The sequence below is a fragment of the Manacus vitellinus genome, unplaced genomic scaffold, assembly GCF_001715985.3.
Source record: "Manacus vitellinus isolate BGI_N305 unplaced genomic scaffold, ASM171598v3 scaffold_112_pilon, whole genome shotgun sequence".
Classification (NCBI taxonomy): domain Eukaryota; kingdom Metazoa; phylum Chordata; class Aves; order Passeriformes; family Pipridae; genus Manacus; species Manacus vitellinus.
The window spans coordinates 621860-645256 of NW_021938853.1; the positions used below are offsets into that span (position 1 = coordinate 621860).

General features: G+C 46.0%; 1 protein-coding gene across 1 annotated transcript in view; it reads left to right on the top strand.

The window, feature by feature from the left end:
• The window catches only part of FRAS1 (Fraser extracellular matrix complex subunit 1), a 101838-nt gene that overhangs the window by 14861 nt on the left and 63580 nt on the right, over window positions 1–23397 (top strand). Inside the window, exons 5-9 of the mRNA XM_029965644.1 lie at window positions 17348–17455; window positions 19194–19286; window positions 20902–21061; window positions 21573–21706; window positions 23296–23379. Of these exons, the coding sequence (XP_029821504.1) occupies window positions 17348–17455; window positions 19194–19286; window positions 20902–21061; window positions 21573–21706; window positions 23296–23379 (579 nt within the window). The remainder of the gene's footprint in view (window positions 1–17347; window positions 17456–19193; window positions 19287–20901; window positions 21062–21572; window positions 21707–23295; window positions 23380–23397) is intronic.

Below are 23397 nucleotides of genomic sequence, written 5' to 3' on the forward strand. Positions count from 1 at the left end.
TGTGTAGAGGGAGACTTGTGGGCTTTTGGTGTTCCCCCTCTGCCTTTTTTGGGACCATCCATGACCTACAGCAGCGTGCTGGGATGTGAGTTACCCCACACTCTGCATTAATGCTGGAGCAGTAGTTTCAGTGGGGTTACTCTTACCTAATCAAATGTGCTTATCTGGGCCTCCCCAGGCGCTTGGAGTGTTGGAAATCCATCCACACTTTGCCTCTGGCTTCCCTGGGAGCAGCTCCCGGCTGTGCTTTATGTTCATGTCTCTGTTCCCTGGCAAGGCAGTTGCTGTGGCTGCTGAGAAGTCAAATGAGGTCCTTGACTGTGGTTTATTTTTTGCTTGGCACAGTCACTTTGGTCTCTAGGAAGGTAACGGTCCCCATGTGCCTGAAGGAATTGGAAAATGGTGTTTTAGGATTCCAAAGAAAACTGTATCCCTCCCCTTCATTTCCCCTTTCTCTTAATCATTTTATAGAGACTTCCAGAGGATTTTCTCATGAGCTTTTGGCCTCCTTGTGTTCCAGTTGGTACTTTATTGACCACATTGTCCACACGAAATGAGAGCAGTGCAGTGGGACTGGTGTGCTGGAGTCTTTTGTTATCCTTAACACAGAAAGTAAAAATTCATCAGTGACAAGGGGTCACTCTTTTTTCTAGAGGGAAGTTCCTGGGATCTTTCCCTTCTCCCATTCTCTTTTTCCTATTTTCCGTTTTCATGTGAGCAGGTACATGAATAAATAAAAGTTCCTGCAGGCATCATCATTTTTTGCACTGCACTTTAAAACAGCTGTGCTTACAGGAACCTGTTCCCGATTTTGTCACAGACTGAGGGAAGGAAAAAGCCTTTCCACTGTTACCTGTGGACTTCACACCTTCAGTGAAGGCCAGAGTGTTAAGTCCTGTAGGAGAAGACAGAGCAACAAAAGGGCACCTGCCCTGAACCTTTGAAGTGTTAAAAGCAGGTGTGCACCTCCTGTGCCAAGCTTTTGAGGAAGGTGTGTGTGCCCTTTAAAAAAGAACAACAACTTGGAAGCTGATCAAAACAGTGGTTGGTTGTATTTTTGTGCCCTTAGGTTTCCCAGAGATTTATTTTCTGCCAGATGTTTTGCTGTTTATTTCCTGCGCTGAAATGTGGGTGTTGGTAAATGCAGTGTTCTGGGTAGTTCCTTGGAATAGCATTAAAGAAAACCAACCAAACCCTAGAGAATTTAGCAAACAAAGGAGGCTGTGCGTTTTGTTTTCAAAATGATGTGTATTTCTTTCAAAGTTTTTGGTTCAGTTTTTAGACCGGGTCTGATAAACCTGTTAGCTTTGCTGTGGTTGTAGCTGAAGCTGTTTGGGAGAGAAGTGAACGCTCCTGCCGTGCCTTGGATCTGTCACTGACACCCCCTCCCAGCAGCCGAGCAAAGTCCCAGCTCCTCTCCCAGCTCAACTGGCCTTTCTGCTCCCAGCCTGAGGTTATCTCTGTGGCAATCACGGGCTGGCACTTGTTTGTGCAGGGACTGAGGGGACCCTGAGCCCCTCTGGGCCTCCCAAGCTCTGTAACACACAATAGTAATTATTGGTAAAAGTTGCTGAGGGCAGAGATGCTTCATTTTGTTATCTCCCTTTGAAAGTTTCTTTTTAACTCCATCGTGATTTCCTCAGAGCAGGACACACCTTCCAGCCCTAAGGAGAGGAAATCTCATTTAAGTGAACACTGTGGAGAGGTTCAGAAGCTCAGGGCTTGCTCCTCCTTGTTTGTCCCAGCCAAATTGGAGCACTGGAAATGCAAAGCTGGCTTTGCTTTGGAAAGCAGTGATTTATGGTGTGGAGTCAATAAACATGTTTGCACATGACTCCTTTGGGAAGGCAGCTCAGGAACCTACCACAAAAGCACTCCTTCCTTCTGATCTTGCCCCAGAGGCCAGGGCCACTTGCACGTTTTTGTTTCTGTTCCCAAAGAACTGGCTGCAGGCAGAGATGGATTAGAGGAGAAATGGTCAGGGTCTCCAGGCCTTCTGACCCAGGGGAAAAAACCCCATACACTTAAGTATTATTTCCAAAAAAACCCTCCACTAATATATATTTGCATCTGAATACAGGATACAAACATCCTGGCTTTTATTGGAAATAGTGTGGCTGCAGGAGCAGGGCAGTGATTGTCCCCCTGTGCTCGGCACTGCTGAGGCAGCTCCTCAAATCCTGGGGTCAATTTTGGGCCCCTCGCTACAGGAAAGTCATTGAGGGGCTGGAATGTGTCCAGAGAAGGGAAGGGAGCTGGGAATGGGTCTGGAACATGAGTCCAGTGAGGAGCAGCTGAGGGAGCTGGGGGTGCTCAGCCTGGAGAAAACGAGGCTCAGGGGGGATCTTGTTGCTCCCTACAACTTCCTGACAGGAGGGGGGAGCCAGGTGGGGATCGGTCCCTTCTCCCAGGGAACAACTGGAAGAATTTAATAAAGCTGTGTAGATGTGGCACTTGGGGACATTCTTTATTAGTGCTGGGGGAATGGTTGGACTCAGTGATCTTAAAGGTCTTTTCCAACCTCAGGGATTCTGAGATTCTGTAAAACCTTTTGGGTGCTCCTGGTGTGTTGATGCCCAGGTGGTAAGGGCTGATATAATTCCCAATATTAGGGGCTTACGGTTCAGGAGGAACAATGTTACATGAGCTGGGTATTTGGCTTTGCTGTGGGAGCATTAATCTGATTTTTCACTGTTCATTTGGTGGAGGGATGCGGGAGGATGCACGAGGATGGAGGGATCCAGGAGAGAGTCATGATTCCTCATTACTAAAGACTGGAGCTCTCTCTGCATCAGTTCTCAAATGGAAAGTTAAGGGGTAATCTGTAGAAGGCTGCAGAGGGAACAGAAATTATTATAAATAAACCTGTTCTGTCCATAAGAAAATGGAGTAGCCAGAAAATGAAACCTAGATAAATCCAGCTTAGGAACTAAGGAGACTTTTACTGTGAGGATAGGAAATCATTGGGAACAATTTCCCAAGATGTGCTATGAATTATTTGGTATCACTGGAAATCTTTAAATCATGGTTGGCTTTTTTTCCCCCCTGAACGTTATACTTTCCTTAAATTGCAGCTTTTGGACCAGAATCAGGAATTCATCTATTTATTCAGCACAGGCCTCCTTGCATTACAAACCAGGCCGGCTGGGTTTTGGTGTGGAATCTGTGGAAGCACAGTGGGGTAGAATTCGTCTCACCTGCTTTTTCACGTCACACTGAAGGGGAGGCTGAGGGGATTTTGTCAATACACACAGAAATGACCAATTTATTTGTGTGCTGCTTTATAGCTTGCTCTGGGAAAAGGGCTGGGAAAGACAAAAGGAAAGGAGAGAGGGAAAGGACTCCTGGTAACATCCAGCTGATTTACAGCCTTTCCCTGTGGGTCTTGTCCTCCACCGACCGGGGTGAGTGGCCAGATGAATGCAGAGGAGTTGTGATGGCATAAAACTGATGGGAAATCAGAATTATGGAGGTCATAAGCTTGTAGCACATTAGAAACCCGGCTTGCAGGAACAAGCTGTGCAGCATTCTGGCTCCTGGGAGGATTAATTACAGATGGTGGCTGTGGCAGCTAAATCAAGTGCCTCTAATGTTGTGTAAACTTCATTAAACAAATGCTGTAGCAGGGCTGTAATCTATGAGAGATGGGATAGGATGATGAGGGTAGAAAAGGAAAATACTCCGTAGGAAGTTAAAAAAAGAATCTTCAGTGTCTAAATCCACTGAAGCAATTTCTTCTACCTCTCATGCTTTAATGGTAGAATTTTAAACCGCAAGCTTTTAAACTTATTATCTGGTAAACCTGAATTAATGACAACTTTCTGCTAATGTCTGCTAAATTCCTCATTGTCAGCAAATCCTGGTTTATCTGATATGATAAATCCTTCCTGATATTCTGCCACCACGTGTATTTGATCATTTCTTTTTCACTTGTGGAAACCGGAGAGGAAGGAACACAGACGATCGACTTGATTGTCGCCGCTGTGGTTGGTCATGGTGCAGGGTTTGGTTCTGACTTTGGCTGCAGGTTCAGCTTTCAGCCTTAAAAGTTAAGCATTTCTGTAGGTTGATATCAGAAGCGATGTTATCTAATTTAAAGAAAAGCCCAAGAAATGTCAGTTCATGCAGCTGTCACTGTAACGTGAGGGTGTCATTTCAGCTCTCACCGAGTCGCAGGTACCCGTGTGCTGCTGCAGGAAGGGGTGCTCACCTTTTCCCCTGCAGGAAGGGGTGCTCACCTTTTCCCCTGCAGGAAGAGGTGCTCATGTTTTCCCCTGCCTCCCCCGGAGGCAGAAGCCTGAATCAGGGAAAAGTGACTAATTCTCTGCTGATGGAGCAAGTTAAATCTGCTCAGCAGAGAGTCCCGTGAATGGCAGCACCATGGCTGGGAATTAGGGCACCAAGGAGGACGGGTCTGGGGGGAGGGTTCACAACAGAGGCCACGGTGGGATTAATTCATCTGCAACTTTGTAATTTCACCCTAAGCAACTCAATTACTGAGGTAGGGAGGAATTGAAAGGCCAATTAAACGAACTGAGCTTTTGCTTTCCAGACAGGGAGAATTAACCGGGTTGGAAAAGCCAAGTGTCTGCTTTGAGGCACTTCTTAGTGGCCAGTGAAACACTTCATGTGCTCATTTAGTTCGGTTGTTTGTTTGGGATTGGAAAGCTGAGATTGTGTTAAACATTTCTGACAACAGATACTCACAGTGTGTCCCTTTACCTGGGGGATAGGTTGTCCCTAAAGAAGCTACAGGAGATCTGATACCCGAGGGAGATCAGGAGGCTGAAGTTGGCTGTGGATTTCGGGATCCTGATAGCAGTTTGATTCTTTTCTCCTCTGTTTTAGCTGTACAGTGGCTCCCAAGCTTTGTGAAGAGTCATCTGCATACAGTGTTTTTGGAGAGCAACACTGAACAATTTGTTGCATAAATTTAGACTCAGGAGCTTGACTTTACTTACCTGTTTTGGCAAATGTATGTTTTTAGGGGAAGTGCTGGAATTTTTAGAACTTCTCATGAAATGCTGCAAAATTCCTTTTGCTTTCAAAGCTGTTCCCCTAAAGGCAATCCTCAGTTCTGCTCTATGAGTGCTTCTTGAAGTAGGAAGCACAACACAGCAACCAAATGCTGCCTGTTCTTTCCTCACTTTCTCCCTTTTCCTTGGTAACGGCTGGGGAAGTGCACGTGTGTGTTCTATGCTCTGTGTATGAGTAGTTTTACAAAGCTGATGAGTGGAGTATCAGTGGGATCTCTGTTAGCTCGTTTTTCAGGAAGGAGGGACATGGCTTTCCTCAGATCCCGAGCTGGGCAAGCGGCCAATCCGCTGGAGCACCAAAAATAATAAAATCCTGCAAGTCCAAACCCAGCCGAACTGCCAACGGCTTGGAATGGGGCTGAGCTTTGGCCAATGTGAAGATGATCTGGGGTTTTTTCAGGCTTTTATCCCTTTTTCCCTCCTTATCGTTGTCTGCAGCCCCTGCTTTGGGACAGGTTTTGTGTTTCCAAAGCAGGATTTTCTGTTGGATGAGACAGGCAGGCGGGTAACGTGTTCCTGCAGCTCAGAAGGGAACATGCCTATGAAATCCTGTCCCCCTGTGTTCTGCATTCAGTTGGCAATCCCGGTGGGAAGGTTTACAGGTGGCATGCCCAAAGCCACTTTGCAGTCATGACAGAGCTGCAAACCCATCTCCTGTAGCTCCTGGTCGGTCCTGCAGCCTTCACACCCATGGCCTTGAACTTTTCCACCCAGGCTTTTTATGGCCGTGTCATTTCTGTGCCTGCGTGCACGAAATGATGAATTGTTTTGTGGCTCCTTTCCCGAAAGAGTGAGGGATTTTACCTTCCTCCTGGCTCCTTGCTGTTCTTTAGGTCTGCAAAGCCTTCTAAAGAAAATTACCGAGGTTGAAAAACAAATCCTTTGTTTGCATGTGCAGGAGATAATTATGGTTTGAACGATTGCCTTTTCCCTATAATCACTGCCTCCCACTTGACTTCAATAAACATCAAGGGCAGAGGCTCTTTTATGTGAGAAAAATAATTATAAATGACCCTAAAATCCCAAATTACAGGAGAGTGCAAGTTTTCTTAGCACAATTCCAGCAGTAAGTACTTTTTATACCATGGCTGCCATTTCTGCAGGATTGGAGTTGCTTTCGAATTCTGAGTGGTTTCTACATAAGCCATAATGATGGGATGGTCTTAATTGCCTTTTTTAAAAAGAAATATGTCTTTCTGTTCATGTGTAGCTTTAAGTTTTGTTTTAGGAAACAGGTGTGTGTGGAAAAAAAAAGGAGCTGATGAAAGGTGGAGTAGTAAAACAACAGGAAGGAAGGATCCAATTGTGGGTAGTCCAGCAGTGCCCATGGACAGGAGGGAAAGACTGACAGATTCACATGGGCAAACATTTGGTGTCCTGCTTTTATTTTTTGTTTGCTTTATACCTAAAATGAGGGAAGGGCTGTAAGGATTAGGGGGAAATAGGAATTAAAAGCTACTTTAGACGTTGCCATTTCCTGAAGTATTTATTTTCCATGGGAGGTCTGTATCAACACAGCCCAGTCAATAATTTTCTGTGGATGCCCTGAAAAGCAACATGTACTGAAGGTGATTATTTTATTTGATTATTCTTTAGGTGTCTGTTAAATGTCTTATGTTGTGGGGGTATTTTTAGTGTTATTTTTCGATTCTTTTTAGAGCTGATAATGCAGTTGTGATGCACTGTTGGGAACTGGGTTTCTCCCTGGAGTGCCTTTGGATTCCCAGAGGAGAAGTGAGACTGAGCATGCAGGGTCCAAATGCAAATATCCAGTTCCGCTCACTGCCCCTGCAAAACTGTAAACGTGGATTCTTTGGGAGGGTTTCCAAAAAGTCTCATGTCAGGACAGTTGGGTACTTTGGAGTCAGGTCTTTTTTGTCTTACTTTAAGGCTAAATTAGTTTTTTCTGGTCTTCTGGGTAAACCTTGTCCTAATTTGCATCTCTTTTACCTGCTTTGGACTATGGGAAGCTCCAAAATGTCTCTAATTAGGGAGAGCATTGAAATGTAAAGCAATTAAAAACGGGTTGTTTTTGATGAGGTTTTGACACCAGCTGCTTGTGCTGGGAGTGTGATGTTCGAGGAGGAGGGAAGTGGATGTGTTATTCCATCCTCCAGGGAAGGAATAACTGGAAGGGTTTGATGGATCTGGTTAAGCCACTGGAACACATTTTTGCTGCTTTGGGCAGCACTGAAATGACTGTCGGCTCTGTGTTATTTTGTCCCAGCTCTGCGTGGCTTGACGCGGTGCTTTTAATTGCAGGTTCCTACAAGTAAGTGGCTGGTAGATAGCATGTAAAAGAATTAAATCCTAATGGCCTGAGCAGATGATACAAAGGCCTGCGACAGCTGGATGGATGGTAATGGTTCCCTCAGTCACTGGAGGTGTAAACAGGCACTTCACACACCATTTTCCCGGCAACTGAGCTTTCACTCCGCTTGTAATTGAAGGATTACTTGCCCTGAATTTAACCAGATGCGAAGCAGCACGGAGGGAAAAACCAGAGAGGGAGCCTGGACTGGCTCATGTGTCTGTAAAATGCTGAACACACAGAGATCAAGTAATTGAGACAAGCCAAGTGTTTATCCAAGGGCATTTCCAGTGCCCCCATCCTTAGTGGGACTGAAGTTCATTTTGCCTCGGGGGGAAGATGAAACAGAGGACTGCAGGCCAGAGCCTTGCTTTATTTTGTTTGTCTTGGGGGGGATCAAAGCAGGGCAAGGTGCAGCTTTGCTTTGTTAAGTGCAGGGTTTGGTTTGGATTCATTAGCTGGACTCAGGGGGAGGAGAGCTTGCCTGGATGAACACCAGCAGGAATGATTGTTTTGCTGGGAGAAGGAGGAAATCTAAGAGTGGAGTAAAGGGTTCCACAGGTTTGGCTGCTCCTCTCCGTCCCATAAAAGTGATTTGTGGGCATCAAGGGACATCCTCTCTAAGATTTCATTGAGTTTTGGCTGTTTTGCTGCAATTGCCCCTTATTTCCCGTGTGGTTTGGCCCTGTGATGGTGCAGAGGTAGAGCTGACACTACCAGCCTGTTTATAGGATGACCACTGAGCAGGAATGATCATCATTCATTGCCAGCTGGCTGGAACAGAAGTGAAAAGCTCTGCTTTTCTACCAGTTTTTAGGAGTTTCCCTGCTGTCTCCTGGCTTGGAATCTGCAATTTGCCATTACTTCAGAGCAGTGGACGAAGTATGAGTATTGTGTGTGACAGGCTGCTCCTCCTAGGACTTCCATCCTCTATAAATCACCTCTCTTACGCCTCTCCATAAAATTTAAATGACATCTGGAAGGAAGGGACTTGCCAGACCCATCCGTCTGAAATATTCAGGTTGTTTTGCATTACATTGGCATAGCTCAAATCCAGATCTCAGCTCTTGGGATGGGGCGTGTGACCAGCTAAAAATGAGGGCACAGTGTCCACGGGAGACGTTTTGGAGAGAAAATGTGATATTATTTTTTCCCCTAAGTGTCTTTGAGCTTGAGATTTTCTTCTGGTATCACACTGGCTGCCGTGGCTCTTCATTGGGAGCAATAACTGCTTGCAGTCCTTGGGTTTCAGGGGTCAGCAAAACTGACAGGTTTGGGTCTGCTTTACATTCTGGTCCATGAAGAAATTGTCCGTTGTCCAAAGTGACTTTCCTCTGAACAGTTAGGTTTTGGAAACAAATGTTTCCGCGAGGCAAGGTGGTTCTCCCTGTTTTTCCTCAGAGCCATTTCAAGGCAGCATTGAAGTGTCGTTTCCTTTCAGAGTGCCCTTACTTTCTGGGAAAGTTAAAAAAACTTAAATAATGAAAAATATCTGAATCTTTAATATCTTCAATTAAATAATGAAAGATAATCTGAAAATGTTGAAGAGATTCCAATAACGAGGTGGTACCACAATGGCAAAATTTGGATTTTCCTTTTGTCACAGTGTGACTTCCCAAAGCTGGGAAAGTTTTGAAAAGTGACAGCAAGTAGCAGAGCCCAAACCAAGTGGGAAAAGGTAAATGATGTCGAGTAGGCTGAATATTAAGATTTTAATGCATGATGGCAATGAGAAATGGAAAAATAGCAGGGAGAAGAAGGGAGAGGTGACAGGGAGATATGAAGGATGCTTCCCTGCTCTCTGTTTAAAGCATTTAGAAATAACTTCTGCCTCCTACAGAAGTTATGCTGGGGTAGATAATCCTCTTCCCAGAGAGGAGTCTCTTGTTTTATAAATCTCTATTTTTCCAGTGAAAATTGCAGGATGGGGAGGGGTGGGACACGATACAACTTGTGCCTGTAGCTCGTGGGCACATCAGTCTTGGTGTACAATGTCTGCAGACAGGGAGTGGTGCCCAGGTTAATCATACAGGGAAAGGTAGGAAAAAACTCCATGTATTGGCTTGTCTTCCAGCCAAGTGTGCTGTGAGCCGGGCTCCGGAATTCTGTCTCTCCCTGTTCCTCGTCAGGGGATGGGAAAGCTCTGCAGATTAATAAGGGGATAAGAAGCAATTTTTTATCCCTTGGTAATTCCTCCTCTCCAAGAACAGTGTGTCTTGGCTGTCTAAATATCTCAGCCCTTTGGGGGGCTGGTGTGGGCTGGGGAATTTGGGATTTCCCTGGAGCAATGTTTTGGAGGGAGAGCCCTGACTTTCTCCAGGCTTTCATCAGGCATCTTTCATCAGCCTTTGAAGGCGGGGGGAGAGCTGGAGAATTTTTAGTGTGCTGTGTTTCAAAGAGTTCCAGGTTTGCTTTCCTCTGTGTTTTTTGAGTCTCTCCTCGCTCTGAAGCTCCCTGGTGCATGTTTGGAGGGGAGGATGCTGGATGGCTGCAATTCCCACTGGGTTTTTCCCAAGCTGCTGAAAAACAGGCTGTCTCACCAGCAGTTTCTTTCCCCAGCCTGAAACAACATTCCCTGTGGTCCTGAGCAGGAAACACTAAGCACAAGCTGAAGGCTGTGGTTTGGGATGTGCTCTCCTCTGGGTTGGTGCAGTGGCTCATCCAGGGAGTCACAGTTGTTTCCCTGCAGGCAGGAAAGGGGGGAGCCTGGCTGGCAGCTTCTCTCCGGTGACCCACATCGCTTTCCGTCGTTCTTTTTAAGATAAAAGTAACTAAAGGTGCAGGGAAGAATGTGGCCTCTGGAGGTCAAATCAAATGATGGATGCAGGTGTTTGGAAAACCCATCCATCCATCCACTGTTGTGTGCAGAGCTCTGGGAAGTGTGCCAGTGCAGAGGAGGGAAGGAGCAGTGCAGGAAAGAGCGTGGATTCAGTAGTCTTGCATCTCCCAGCTCAGCTTTTTCCTTTGCTGGGGGAAAAAAAAAAAAAAAGGGAAAGGAGAGGAAGGAAAAATACAATGTAATATTTTTCTAAATCCCCTCCCCTTTTTATTTATCAGGTTGAGCTTTATTGAATTTACATGCTGCTGATTTTAAAAGCATGGGGAGTAACAAGCAGAGAAACGTGAAAATATTAGAAACATCGAGGTCTTGCAGCTGGGAATTCCCATCTCCAAGATCTTCAGGAGAGATGGTTGTGCTGAAACAAGGCTTGTGATTTGAGCTGCTCAAAGGTACTTGCAGTTCTGGGAGTGTTCCTTGGTGCTTTGCTGCAGCATTCTTAGAAAATGGGGGAACCTCTCCTGCCTGTCCGTCCTGGACTTTTCATTCCTATCCCACTCAGCAGAGAGGACACTTCCCTCAAGAGTACTTCATTTTTCCTAAACCTCTTCATTCTGCAGGGAAGCTGGGAATCACTCAGCGTACAGGCAGCCCCCAAGTGTGGGATTCTTCCCAGGCTTCCTCAAAGTAGATGCAGATGAAGGAGAACTAAAAGCCTTATCAGGATCCTGCAGGAACCCGGCGTTAAAAGCAGCGTGAGGTGTTTCTTAAGCCCTGTAAAAACTACCTGAGCAAAATCTTGGAAAACGGGATTTCCTTCTTTGAGGGGGAAAAAAAATTAATGAAAAATACCTGGGCTGTGTAACAGTCAATCTGTTTCCTATCTTCCCTAAGAAGAAAAAGGAGATTGCAAGGAAGAGTTCCACTGTATCACGGTGTGATTATTAAATTTGTAATGAGGCAGCAATTATTTCTAACCAAGCGTGAAGCAGCATGACAGGAATTAGCTCACACCATGTCAGTGAGCAAACTCCAGCTTGGCAAATATCCACAGCGGCAGGGAGAGGGATGTGAGGAGAGCTCTGTGTTCCTCCTGTCTCTGAATGAGTGAAGACACTGATGCCTGAGGCTTTATACACCCCAGAGACGTGCTTTGAAAAACACACTTACAGCCACTCACTGAAGCTCATTGAGGAAGCAGAATTAAAATGGTTAACAAAAGCACGGGTCTCAGGTGTCGTTTGCAGTGACATTCAGCCCATTCTTGCTGCCTGAGGATGGAGGGAAGATGCATCTGCTTCCTCAGCCACAATTTAAGGGGTGCATATGCTTTGCCTCTGCTAAATATTTCACGGAGCAGCCTGTGTAGACGGAGTGAAGGAGCCAAGTGCTTTGATATAAAACTGTCCCTTTTTTAAACGGTGAGCATTAGAGAGATTTAAGAAGCACCCAGTCTGTTTTCAAGAGTCTAAATAAGCGCTTATGCATGTGCTCTCACCCTTCCTTCTCCAGTCCCCGTGATGGGCTTGCCATATAAACTGTTCCCGGGCTTTTACCGGAGATTTATTCCCAGCAGGGTGTTAAGTACTGAGAAGGGACTGAGAGAGAAAAATTCAAGAGCAGGAGCTGCAGAGGTTATGGTAATCTCTGTCCCTCAGCTTGCTCCTCTTCTGGACGCTCAGATTTTGTGAAATTGGTTTTTGTACAGGAGAAAATCTATAGCAAAGGGAGCGAGTTGGAGAGGTGGGCAAAGTACGGATCAGGGTTCTTTTCAGAGCGACTCCTGACATCTTCCTGCCTTTGTATTGGAAACCAGAGGCTCTTGAAACAGAGGAAATGAAGGCAGTCTGCAAAATTCCTTATTCTGCAGGCTTTTCTTCATCAGTTTTGCTCAGTAATGTAGTCATTGTGCACCAAGATTAATGACTGTGCAGGGATCTCCTTTCCCTTTTTAAGGAAAGAGAGTTTATTAATCTGCTGCACAGGGAGCTGAGATGGGAGATAAGGACACAAAGGGTTGTATTTTCTGGGAGCTGTGTGGGAGATGACTGTGCTTGGATTCACAGTGACAACGATAGGATTTGGGGTGTGTAGTTCCTTGCTTTGAAAGGATACTTCCTAAATATCCAGCCTGGAATTGGAGATACCTGTATATTTGCTGAAGTGGCTTGCAAAATTGCTCTAGAGTGGATTGCTGCTTCAAGAAGTAGAATTAAAGTTAGGTTTCACCCAGTGCAGTGCTTCTGAGGGCTTGTGGCTGGTACTGAGGGTATTCCCTTTCCCTGCTGACTCTGCTGGCTGAGCTGCAATGATTTTCATGGTCTCATGGGGGTTTTTGTTAGAAAATGTTACCCCGTGGGATAAAAGTTTGATACCCATTCAGGGTCTGATATCCATTCAGAAGTCACTTTTGGGGAGATGTTTGAATTTTGCCTCATGGCATGTTAGGGAATACTTGAATAAAGGGGGATAAAGCCAGCAGGAGGACCCCAAAGTGGTTTTTTTTTTCTGAATGGTGAGGAGAACTGCTGCTGTGTGCCAACCAAAAGGCATTAACCTTTCCAAAGGAACACTGCTGCTCCCAAAAATTGACCTATTGGTTTTACCAAAGATTCCTGTGTGCTGATTTAATTCCTGATTAGAACCAATGATTTTATAACACAGTTTAACAAACACAGTTACCCTGTTTGCTCGGTGCATTCGATTCTTTGGGGCCCTTTCCTAGCGACTGCTTTTGTGTCTATGTCAGATAGGATAAAGTTTACAGCAGCACCTAAGTATTTGAAGAATAGCTTGGAATATCATAGTCTTTCCATTCCTGCAGTAGCTTAAGACCACTGGGGAATGTTATTTTTAGACTCTTGATTTTTACAAGGCTGGTACAACTGGTGAAAGACTTGACAATTTAAAAAACGTAGAAAACCAGCAGAGTAGTGAACCATGAAAACAGTACCTTGTTTTAATTTGTGTAACTTTTTAATTCCTTGGTTGGAAGAAGGAGAAAACCAGCTCCCGGTTCCTGTTCGTGTTACCGGGTTGTTAATCAAGCCCTACACTCTGCCTAAACTGCTCTGTTCTCTCCTAGGAGTGTAGGGCTAAAACTGTTTCCACTGAGAGGAGCTGAATTTCTGATTTGTGAGCCTGAGTCGTTCCGATGTTGTTCTGCTCGGGGCCTGCTGGAATAAGCCCATTAAAAGCCCATTGTCAAGGAGTTTCTATTCTATGCCAGCAAAAATCAGATCTTCAAACATCCTCTGCTGGGGAACAGCTCCCCAATGCCAGAGATAAAACATCCAACCCAAACCTGAACGGACACGAGGAGCCCTTTATGTGTCTCTGAATTGCTTTCACCTCCTCATTGCTCCATTAATGGGTATCCCCACAGACCGGGAGCGCTCTCCCAGCTTCCCTCCGGTTCGGGATTACCCTGCCAATTGCCTGGTATTGTCAGGTCATTGGAGTGGAAATGAGAAACGCGAGCTGCGCTGCGGCGCTGCCAAGGCTCTTGGCTTGGCGGCCGCTGGGTGATGCTGGTAATTGTTACCAAAAGTGTAATTGCTCGGGGCTCTGCCTGCCATTTCAACAGAGCAGCCTGGAATTCCGCCTCCGGGGCACCTGATCCCTGCCTTCCCTCGGTTGGTTGTCTCGGGCACAGCAGCCCCTCGGAGAGTTAATCACAGACTCCCAGAATAGCTGGGCTTGGAAGGGAGCTCTGAGATCACCTGCTCCAACCCCCTGCCAAGACAGGGTCACCCGGAGCAGGTGACACAGGGACACATCCAGGTGAGTTTGAAATGTCTCCAGAGAGGGAGGCTCCACGCCCACCCTGGGCAGCTGTTCCTGTGCTCTGCCACCCTCATGGAAACAAGTTCTTCCTCATGTTGAGGTGGAATTTCTTGTGGTTTAGTTTGTGGCCATTGCTCCTCATCCTGTCTCTGGGCACCACCAAGCAGTCTGGCACCATCCTCTTGGAGGTATTTGTATGGACTGATGAGATCTCCTCTCAGTCTTCTCCAGACTAACCAGACCCAGCTCCTGCATTCTCTCCTCACAGGAGAGATACTCCACACCCCCCATCATCTTTGTGGCCTCCCCTGGACCGTGTCCAGCAGCTCCTTGTCTTTCTTGAGCTGTGAGTTTTCCTGGTGTCTCCTCAAGGCAGGGAAGGTAATTAGTGGGGTACATGATAAGCAGAAACCACCGCCTCGTTTTTGGCATGACACTAAAGATTTGCAGCTTCACTCCTGGCTCACATGAAGTCTCCCAGCACCCAGTGGCATTTTAGGGACTGACTGGATATTTTCAGGGAGCTGGAAAGGGAACTCAAAGCAGCTGTTGTATGCTTCTTATTTCCCCAGTCACCGCACCAGAATAGCACACAGACTGTTATCTGACCTGTGTTAAGCAGCATCTGATTAAATTACTGAAGCTTTTTGCATATTAATAGCAGACTCTGATTATTTTTGATTTGTTGGGTGGGTTTCTTTTTTTTTTTTTTTTTTTGCAGAAGTAGAGGAGGAACAGGTGCAGCTGTCTGAAGTTATGAGAGCCAGTGAAGATTTAGGTGTTTGTGTGCCCTGGTTAATATGACAGTGTGACAGCAGCCAAACACGAGCTCTCACAGCTGCTCTGGGCTCCCTCCGTGCCAGCTCTGCTCTTTGTCTCTTTAACTTTTATTCTTTGCTTCAGCTCTCCTTTGCTTTTACTGCTGGCTGTGCTCTTGCCTCCTTTTCGTATTATTTTCTCCATGTGCAGCTCTCCTACCTTTTTCTAAGTCCTCATTTTGGTGTTTTAATATTCAGCTGAATTAGATATCATTTCTTCTTTTGATGTAGGGAAATCCAAAGAATTAATAAATTATAATGGCACTACTTGGCTCTTAAGGAGTGCTTTCTGTCTTCAAAGTGCACAGTATTTCATTATTTATACTGTTAATTATATTAGTACTTGTAAGGAAAAAGCCCCTTAAATTGTTATTGATAAAAATAGTCTTTCAGCAGGATCAGAATTCAGCTCTTAAATGGCAGCAGATAATTTGTCCACTGGGGAGTACAGGGCCTTGGAGAAGGTGCCAGGTGGATTTCCAGCAGTTCTTCAAGTGTCTACTGAAAAGTCTTGCTTTATGTTTATAACCTGGGAGCTTTAAAGCATCCTGGACAAACAAAGGACAAACAAAGCCTTACAACATGCAGGACAGGTGGGTGGGATCCAGACTTTCCAAACTGGAGTTTAGGTCTGTTGCAAGGAATCTTAAGGTAAATGTTGAACTGTCCAGAAACCTGGACACCGAGACCTGCGAACTGTGTGGGAGACTCTCACATCCCAAAAAATCAGGTAGAAGCTTCCTGACTATTAACTAGAATCTGATTTTTTAAAACTCTGCAGAGAAGTGTCAGTTTTGAGCTGGTACCTGGCAAAGGGAATTCACTGATGTGTTTAGATGCTCCCGAGTGACTACTGCATGGATTGAGAAGCAGGTGATCTGAGCCCGCAGGAAGAAGACCAAAGAGAGGGTTTTCTTACCAGAAACCCGAGCATTTAACTCTCAAAATGTGGGTAAGGATGGCTCTGTACTCACCTTGTGCCAGGCAAATCCTTTGGCCATTATCCCACTGTGGAAATTCTTTTAAGGTTTTATTTTGTAATAAGCGAGACAGACCACGGGTGAAGGTTTAGGAGAGCCAAGGGATGAGGCACTAAATCTGCCCTTTCCCTTCCCAGTCCTGGTTTCCCTGCAGGGAGCTGCCAGTTTTAAAACACGGGCTGCTGCTAAAGCCAGCAGGATGAGTTAACTCTGGGGTGTGTTTTAGCTAAAGCTTAGCACACACATAACTTAACCTTAATCTCTTCTCTAACTGCACCATAAATCCACTGGCAGAGGTTTCTGTTCTACAGCCCTGTGTAAGCAAGAGGAGAACCAGCTGTGTTCCAGGGCAGGAATTACCATCCCTCTTTGCCCTGTTGGTGTCCTGTCCCAAAGGGCTGGACCCCGTCTAAGGTCAGCATTGCCTTCACAGGGAATCCCCCTGAATTTCTGATGCTGCCAGAGTGTTTGTAACCTGTGCATGACCTTTACCACAGGAGAGGAGCACAGCTTGATGGGGAAGAAATGCTTTTGTAAAGCAGGGAAGAGACACAAGGATTTTTGAGCAATGTTTCCAGGTGTCCCAGTGTTTGCAGACTTATACTCTTGATCCAGCACCCAAGAGCTTCTGTGGAAGTACCTGAGCAAGTGGCCAGGTTTTTCAGGATTTTTTTCTCTCATTAAGCACCCTAATGGGCCTTTAAGGCACATTTCAGTATTTTATCATTATGCTTAACAGTTTTAGTAGTTGGCTCTAAAAGTGCTCGTAGTAGTCAACTGTTAATCATCTTTCCATGTCTTAATTTGCCTAAGTCGTGCTTTACACTGTGAGTAAATTGACTTACTGGAGTAAATCACTACATCATGGAAATGAGTAGCAATGTCTGGGCTACGTACAAATCCATTAAAAATGAGGCTCAATGGCTCAGAGAGGGGCTGTCATTGTGGTGTGAGTTTATCCCAGTGTGCACACAGGGATTGTCTGGTGGAAAAGAGTTTTTCGGATGAGAAACAGATCTTCCTCTTCCCATTTTCTTTTGATGGCAGCGTGGGATCATGACCTCAGCATGGAGGGAATGGGAAGGGGTCAGGCCTGGGGGGTGACAGCCCTTGTGAATTAGCTGTGGGTGTTCCAGCTGGGTGCACTGATCAAGTGGTGGTGACAGCTATCTCCACATCTGTCGGACTGTCTGCTTGGCCCGAGTGTCCTTGAGGATGTTTTGGAATAAATGTGCCCCGGTAGGGCCCGTTCATCCCTGGCCATGTGTCCAGGAGCGAGCTCCTCTGCCTCAGCACAACCTATGTCTGTCCAGGAGTTGCAGCGTGGACAGTCTGAACTTGATTGCAGAGAAGTTTCCCAGGGATGCTCTAATCACCTGGAGGTTGCAGGAGGTTGTGTCCTATGGGCTGTCTTGCCATCGGAGCCGATTATTTGCCGGGCATGGCCTTGTCTTCCAGCTGCGTGTTTGAGGTTGTGGAGCAAACGGTGCCAAAGTTGGGCCTGACGAGGCTGTGGGAGGGAGGGCTGCTCTGTTCCACTCGGTTTGTATTGAGGCATTTGAGCCATTTGCTGTTGTGTAAAACAGCACAGGCCTTGTGCTCTGTGAGTCTCACTTCCAGACTTTGCCTGTTTGCAGAATAACACGGTGTGGAAGCCGGATTCCTGCCAGGACTGCCGCTGCCGGAGCAGTGTTGTCACCTGTGAGCCCACGGTGTGCAAACCCCCTCAGTGTGACTTCCAGAAGGTAAGGAAGGACTGCAACAAGTGTGTGTGGCTGCCCAGGGTCAGGCACAGGCTCTGTGCCCTTTCACTCCTTGTCGGTGCAGGAAACACGTGGTGTGGGAAACCTTTGTCTCCTTCGCTGCGCCCCAGCCAGAGGCCTGGGGTTGGAGCAGCTTGATCCCAAAGGAAGCCCCTGAATTGGGTTCAAACCTCCCAGCAGGAGCCCAGCTTGCAGTCCCCCTTCGTTTGAAGGTGGAGCTGGGGCTCCCTCAAAGATGCAGATGGACACTTTCCACTCTGTTGAGCAACAACAGAGCTGAGATTGTCTGTCTTGCAGCTTCTTCTTCCTCGTGATGCTTGTTGAGCTTTCGTTGTCTCCTGGTTGTCTTTGTCTGGGCCTTCATTAATTGGCCATGGAATCGGTCTTGCAGTAACATCTGGATTACTGGGGCAGGATGCATAAATGACAACGAAAATGACAGTTTTAAAGAAGCACTGCCGATATAATTACGTGGCTTTGTGAAGCAGGTTAAAATGTTTTCCGGTATGACAGCGCTAATGAGGAAATAATTTTGATTCTTACCGGTTTTCCCTGTTATTATCATTGTATATTGATTAAAGCAAGACTGAAATATTAGGAAATTTTGTGCTAAGGAGAAGAGAAATTAGAAGAGTGTTGTCATGGCACACCTAATAATGAGTGTGCTGGACAAGATGATAAAAATAAGATAAATGATAAGGTGGCAACTTTAAAGCTCATAAAGGGAAATAGATTTATAGTGAAAAATGGATCTGTGTGACTCCTTGACATGGGCAGTCTTCAAGACAAACAGTTTAAGTGTTCAGTAAGCATTTGGTCACCTAAACGTTGAAAAGAAGGATCACTGAGGATCTCAGGAGAAAAATATCTGGTCATTCCTCAAGGCTAAACCACCTACTGCTGAGCAAGGTCAGAAATCACCACCCCTCTCCATGGTTTATTTCTTGTCTGCTTATTTCTTTAAGTTTTTTGCAAATATTGCTGATCTTGTTACAGCAACAAGGCATAAACAAACAAATCTCAGCAGTCTAAACATTTATGTGTCAGACCTACCCTGTGTTTACAGGATGTTTTCAGTAGGTGGAAAATCAACAAACATGAGTTTAGTGGTGTGAACCAAAACAAACCAGCCACCAAGACCGGATTCTCCAGGGCAAGATGACAGTTTGGGACATGCAAAGGGAAGTGGTAGCAGCCTCACCTGACTGTGCTGTGGTTGGAAGTGGTCAGCAAGTTTCAGTTAACTCTAAAGTAGTGTTATTTTTTTTTAAGAAGTGGTGATTAAGCCGAAGAAGTGCAGTTGATGGTTCCACGTTCATTCTGCGCTTCTGCTGTGGTGAAATGTTACACTGAGATCCATCCTGTACATGGAGAAAACTATGGACAAAACTACACCTGTCCCACATTTCTCAGAGGTGTTTCAATGAGTAATCTTGGGGTTTGTCTTGGAGCAAGTACTTTCTATTCCTTGAAAACTAGTCCAGCTGTGGACTTCCTGTTTTTACTGTTAGGGATGTAAATTCTTGTGTTGTTTGGAGAGAAAAATGGCAAATACACAGTGGTGTGTCACCTCTGAGCAAAGGGATGTGGTGTAGCAGCGTCTATATGGAACTTGAAACCTTTCCTTTCAAAACTGGGAGCACCAGGGCCATGGTGCTTTATCTTCATGATAAAGTCTCTATTTGATGTCACATGTTTATTGGACCTTGTGTCTTTTTAGGGAGAAGTACTCCAAATAGCCTCCAACAAGTGCTGCCCCGGGTGTGCCTCCCGAGCCGAAGGATTTTGCCAGCACGAAGGACAGATCCACAGCGTGAGTGCTCAGTCCTGTTCCTCACCAGGGACAGTCCTTACCTGTGTTTAGCTCTGTTGGGTCCAGTCAGTGCAGGATGCTGAGCAGGGGAAGGATAGGGTCACTGTCGGATAATGGAATTTAGCAGGAGTTTGGTCAGCAGGGTTTGCACAAAGGGGACGTGTCGCTGAGAAATTATGTGTCCTGTGTGGTTTAAGGGGAGAAAATTTCCCACTTGTTCCTTCCCTTCGCTGCTTCTGTGGGTGACTTGAGACAATACAGTAGCATTAGGAGGGGAGCAAAGCACAGTGAACTTGCCATATTAGCTGTCCTGAAAGAAGGCTTTTCTCTGGGCAGCCATCTATGCTCTAGAGATTGATTGCAGTTGTGCGACCTGGGCTCTGTGTTTTGTAATCCTGAATTATTCAAGAGGCAGGCTGGGATGTGGTTTCACCCAGAGGGGGCTGAAAGGCCAAAACAATCAGAGTAAGTGTCTGCAGATAAGGAAAAAATAAAGATTCATGGGTAGCAGTTAATGAATCATGTCAAGCATTAGGCAAATGTAGAAAAATGGCTGAACAGTGAACCCAAGTCCTACATCTGGTCTCTTACAGCCTTCTCTGTTTGACAAGTCAGGCCCAAATCTCAAGAAGTATGCTAAAATTCCCAGGCACATTTGCATATCTGGACTGTGCATTCTGCACCTGAGAGGGATGTTGTAACCCTCTGTTTCAGCCTGAGGCATGACCAGCATGAATCTGTTACAAGCTAGACAAAAACTGGAATGGAGGAGTAACACATCCATCCTCTTCTCGTATTTCTTTGTGCCCGTGGTTTGGGTGATACTAAGTTATATCATACTGCATTATATTTCTTCTTGTTTGTGCTGTTGCTGCACTTTCCTGTGCTCTCTTACTTTTGTGTTTGGCTCTCTGTGAGCCCATTCTTTGGGTCGACATCCCCACGAGGCTGTGGACATACTGGTGCCTGTAGTCCTGTTTCCCTGTCACCTGGTCATAAAGGAACTTTTTGTCAGTGCAAAGTCTCATCCTGCTGGGCAACACAGATTTCCTGAAGGAAGAACTTTCCCCTGTTGTCATGCTTCAGGACCTGACCTTCATTCTACAAGTATCCAACTGGCAACAGTGGCCCTAGTGAGGAAAATATGTATCCTCTGTCTGAAAGGAGCTTCTTTACTCCCTGCCTAATTCAATATTGCGTCTTTTATGGAAATTAACATTCTCTCTTTGTTGGAAAGTGTTGCAATGCACCTCCTTGTTTCTTCTTGGGGCCAGATTTTCTTCCCCATGCCTCGGGGCAGAGGTGTTTGTTCCTGCAGTGATGAGTAAGCAAATCTAATTAGATCTGACTCACAGTGAAGTGTGTTAGGTACGTGGGGTGGGGGCTGTTCACCTGCCCACCTTGTGGTCAGGTGCGTGTTGGGGCCTATATTGAATATTTCTCTGAAGAAAACAGGTCTCTAAATTTAGAGTTTGCCCCACAGAAGCTGAAGTGGAGAGGGGCTGCATCCAACAGCCTGGGAGTTTCACTGGGGAAGTTAATACTGATTTAGGGGGGTTTGCCAAGGGGAGGGAAGGATCTATTTGCAGGTCTCACTGTGTTTCCTGTGCTGCAGCATGGCACGCAGTGGGCCAGCTCAGGATGTGTGCAGTGCTCCTGTGCCTACGGGAAGGTGAGCTGCACCCCCAGGACCTGCCCAGCCCTCACCTGTGGACCAGGGGAGCTGCAGGACACACCCCGGGGGTCCTGCTGTCCCAGATGCGTGGGCCGTGGCGGTGAGTACTGCGTGGGAATGGCTCCACTGATCCCAGCTGGAAACACCCTTTTGGGCCCACATCTAGAAAGCTTTACTGTTCTTTTTCAGTTTTATTGGGAAGACATCGATGTGTCTCTTAATTCCCTTTCTGTCCTGCTGCCGTATTCACATTTTTAATGGCTTCACCTGCAGCAGGGGATAAGCTTTAAGCAATGAGCAGATGTGTCTAATGAGTCCTTATTTTGGAGATTAAAAAGATCTGGGAAAAAAGATGCAGGTATTTCCTGTGCACCTGGACTGCGAGTTCCAAAAGTGCTAGAGGTATTGGATACCTTTTCTCATGGAAGTCCTGTGGGAGAAGTGGAATCCAGAGCATTTAATTCACAAGTCTAAAGCCCTTGGAAACTGGTGGGATTGTTACTGTCTTTGCCTGCTTTGACAAAAAAGATTTTGGGTTTTGATCGGGGGTGATGGAAAGGGATTAAAGGGCTTTGGAAAAGAAAATTTCCCCTTGTTTTCCTGTCTCTTAGAGCCTTGTTCCTTTGATGGCCGCCTGTTCCAGGACGGGGAGAGCTGGTGCCTGGGCCGCTGCTCCAGATGTGTCTGTAGGGATGGCACGACTCAGTGCTCCACAGCTGCCTGCCAGCCCCTGCTGTGCAGCCAGGTCAGGACCCACCAGCCTTTGGGCACATCCCTCAGCACCCTCCTTTTCCATGCAAAGCTTCTGGGTGACAAGTGGGTGATTTGGAAAAGGGATATTTGATCATTGGCAGTGAAGTCTTTCCCGGATTTCTGTTACTAGACCAGATGTGTGGGCAATTAACACTTTTTTTTTTTTTTTTGGATAGAAGGAAAGCCCACCTGTTTGTGTGCGTGCTAATTGTGTTTTGCTTGGTCCTGAGATACTCAATTAGTATTCATTTGCTAAGCAGTCTGCATTAAAATCAATTCGTGCCTGCTTTAGACTCCTCCTTTCCCACTCCAAGTGGACTGGTGTTACCTGCTGTGCCATTGCACCAATGTTTAATCAGCCAATCATTAGGATTTAATTTGTGGGAACAGGAACAACTCTGTCATTTGCTGTGGTGTGTTTTGAGAGAGAACATCCAAGTTAATGCAGCAGAAAGCCAGTTCTGGTGGTGTTCCAGGTATTTCCTACCAAGGACATTTCCCAGTGGAAGGGACATTAAGGAGCAAGGAGCCCGTTCTGGTCTCAGTCACACCTATTATTTTCTTGCACATACCTTTATCTCTGTCCCTTCCTTCATTCTCCACTCCCTGTCAAAAGCCAGGACCTAAATTCTCCCAGGATTAAACTTCCATATTTCAGAAAACTGTGCTCTCCCTTAGGCTCTGAGGGAGAGGAACTCCAAAAATTCCTGTGTCCCACCACATATCCCGCCAAAATCCACAACAGAGTTCTTTTAACTCTGCTGGGAAATCTGTCCTTGATAACTTATATACAAAGTCTTCCACTCCTTTTTTTTGAAAGGCAAGGGATTGGCTAACAGAGGTGAAATGATAGTGCTTGGCATTTCCACCCTAATTCCAGTCCACCAGTCAGTGTTCCAGTCGTGCTTATGTGGCTGGAGGGAGGTGCTGGTGAGCAGTGCTATTCCAAATTGTCGGGTTTGTGTGTGGATTTGTAGCAGTGGAGTTACAGACACATTTTGGATGAATGGAGTTGAGGCCTGCATGTTGATGTGAAGTGCCAGTCTATCCCAGCTTGATTTAAATCAGTCATAAAAAAAGTTTAAATTGGGAAAATCCGGTTTTTAAGCATAATTTAACACCTGTACAGACACTATGGATGGATTTAACTAAAACAGTGCAGATGCCTGAGAGGGGGTGGGTGTAAATCATGCATTCAAAACCTCAAAATGTGGCAATACCAGGAAAAAAACTCCTCTCATCCATCTCCTGCTTTATTGTGCTTCCCTGCATAGCTTTATGTATATTTTTCCCTCAGTATATTTGTGTACCTGAATATAAGCACTTTATCTTGTGTGGGTGTCTTAATCTGCATCTGTCCATGTGTTCAGTTGCCATCCAAATAAGCCCAGAAAATGAGATGAGGGACAGATCCTTCAAGCCTTCTGCACTGATCTCATGCTGCTTATGGGGCCAAAACGAAGCCTGGAGTGCCAGTGGGTTATTCCATGGACGCTAAATGCCTGGAATTCCAAGCACTGATGGTGACCCCCACGTTAACTGTTCATGCTCTTATTTTCTTTGTCTCTGCTTTCTGTTTAGGATGAAGTTGTGGTTCTGTCTCCTGGAAAGTGCTGCCCAGAATGCGCTCCAAAGCCCTGCTCCGTGTCGGGAAGAGCGTTCCAGGTGACTTGTGACAAACCA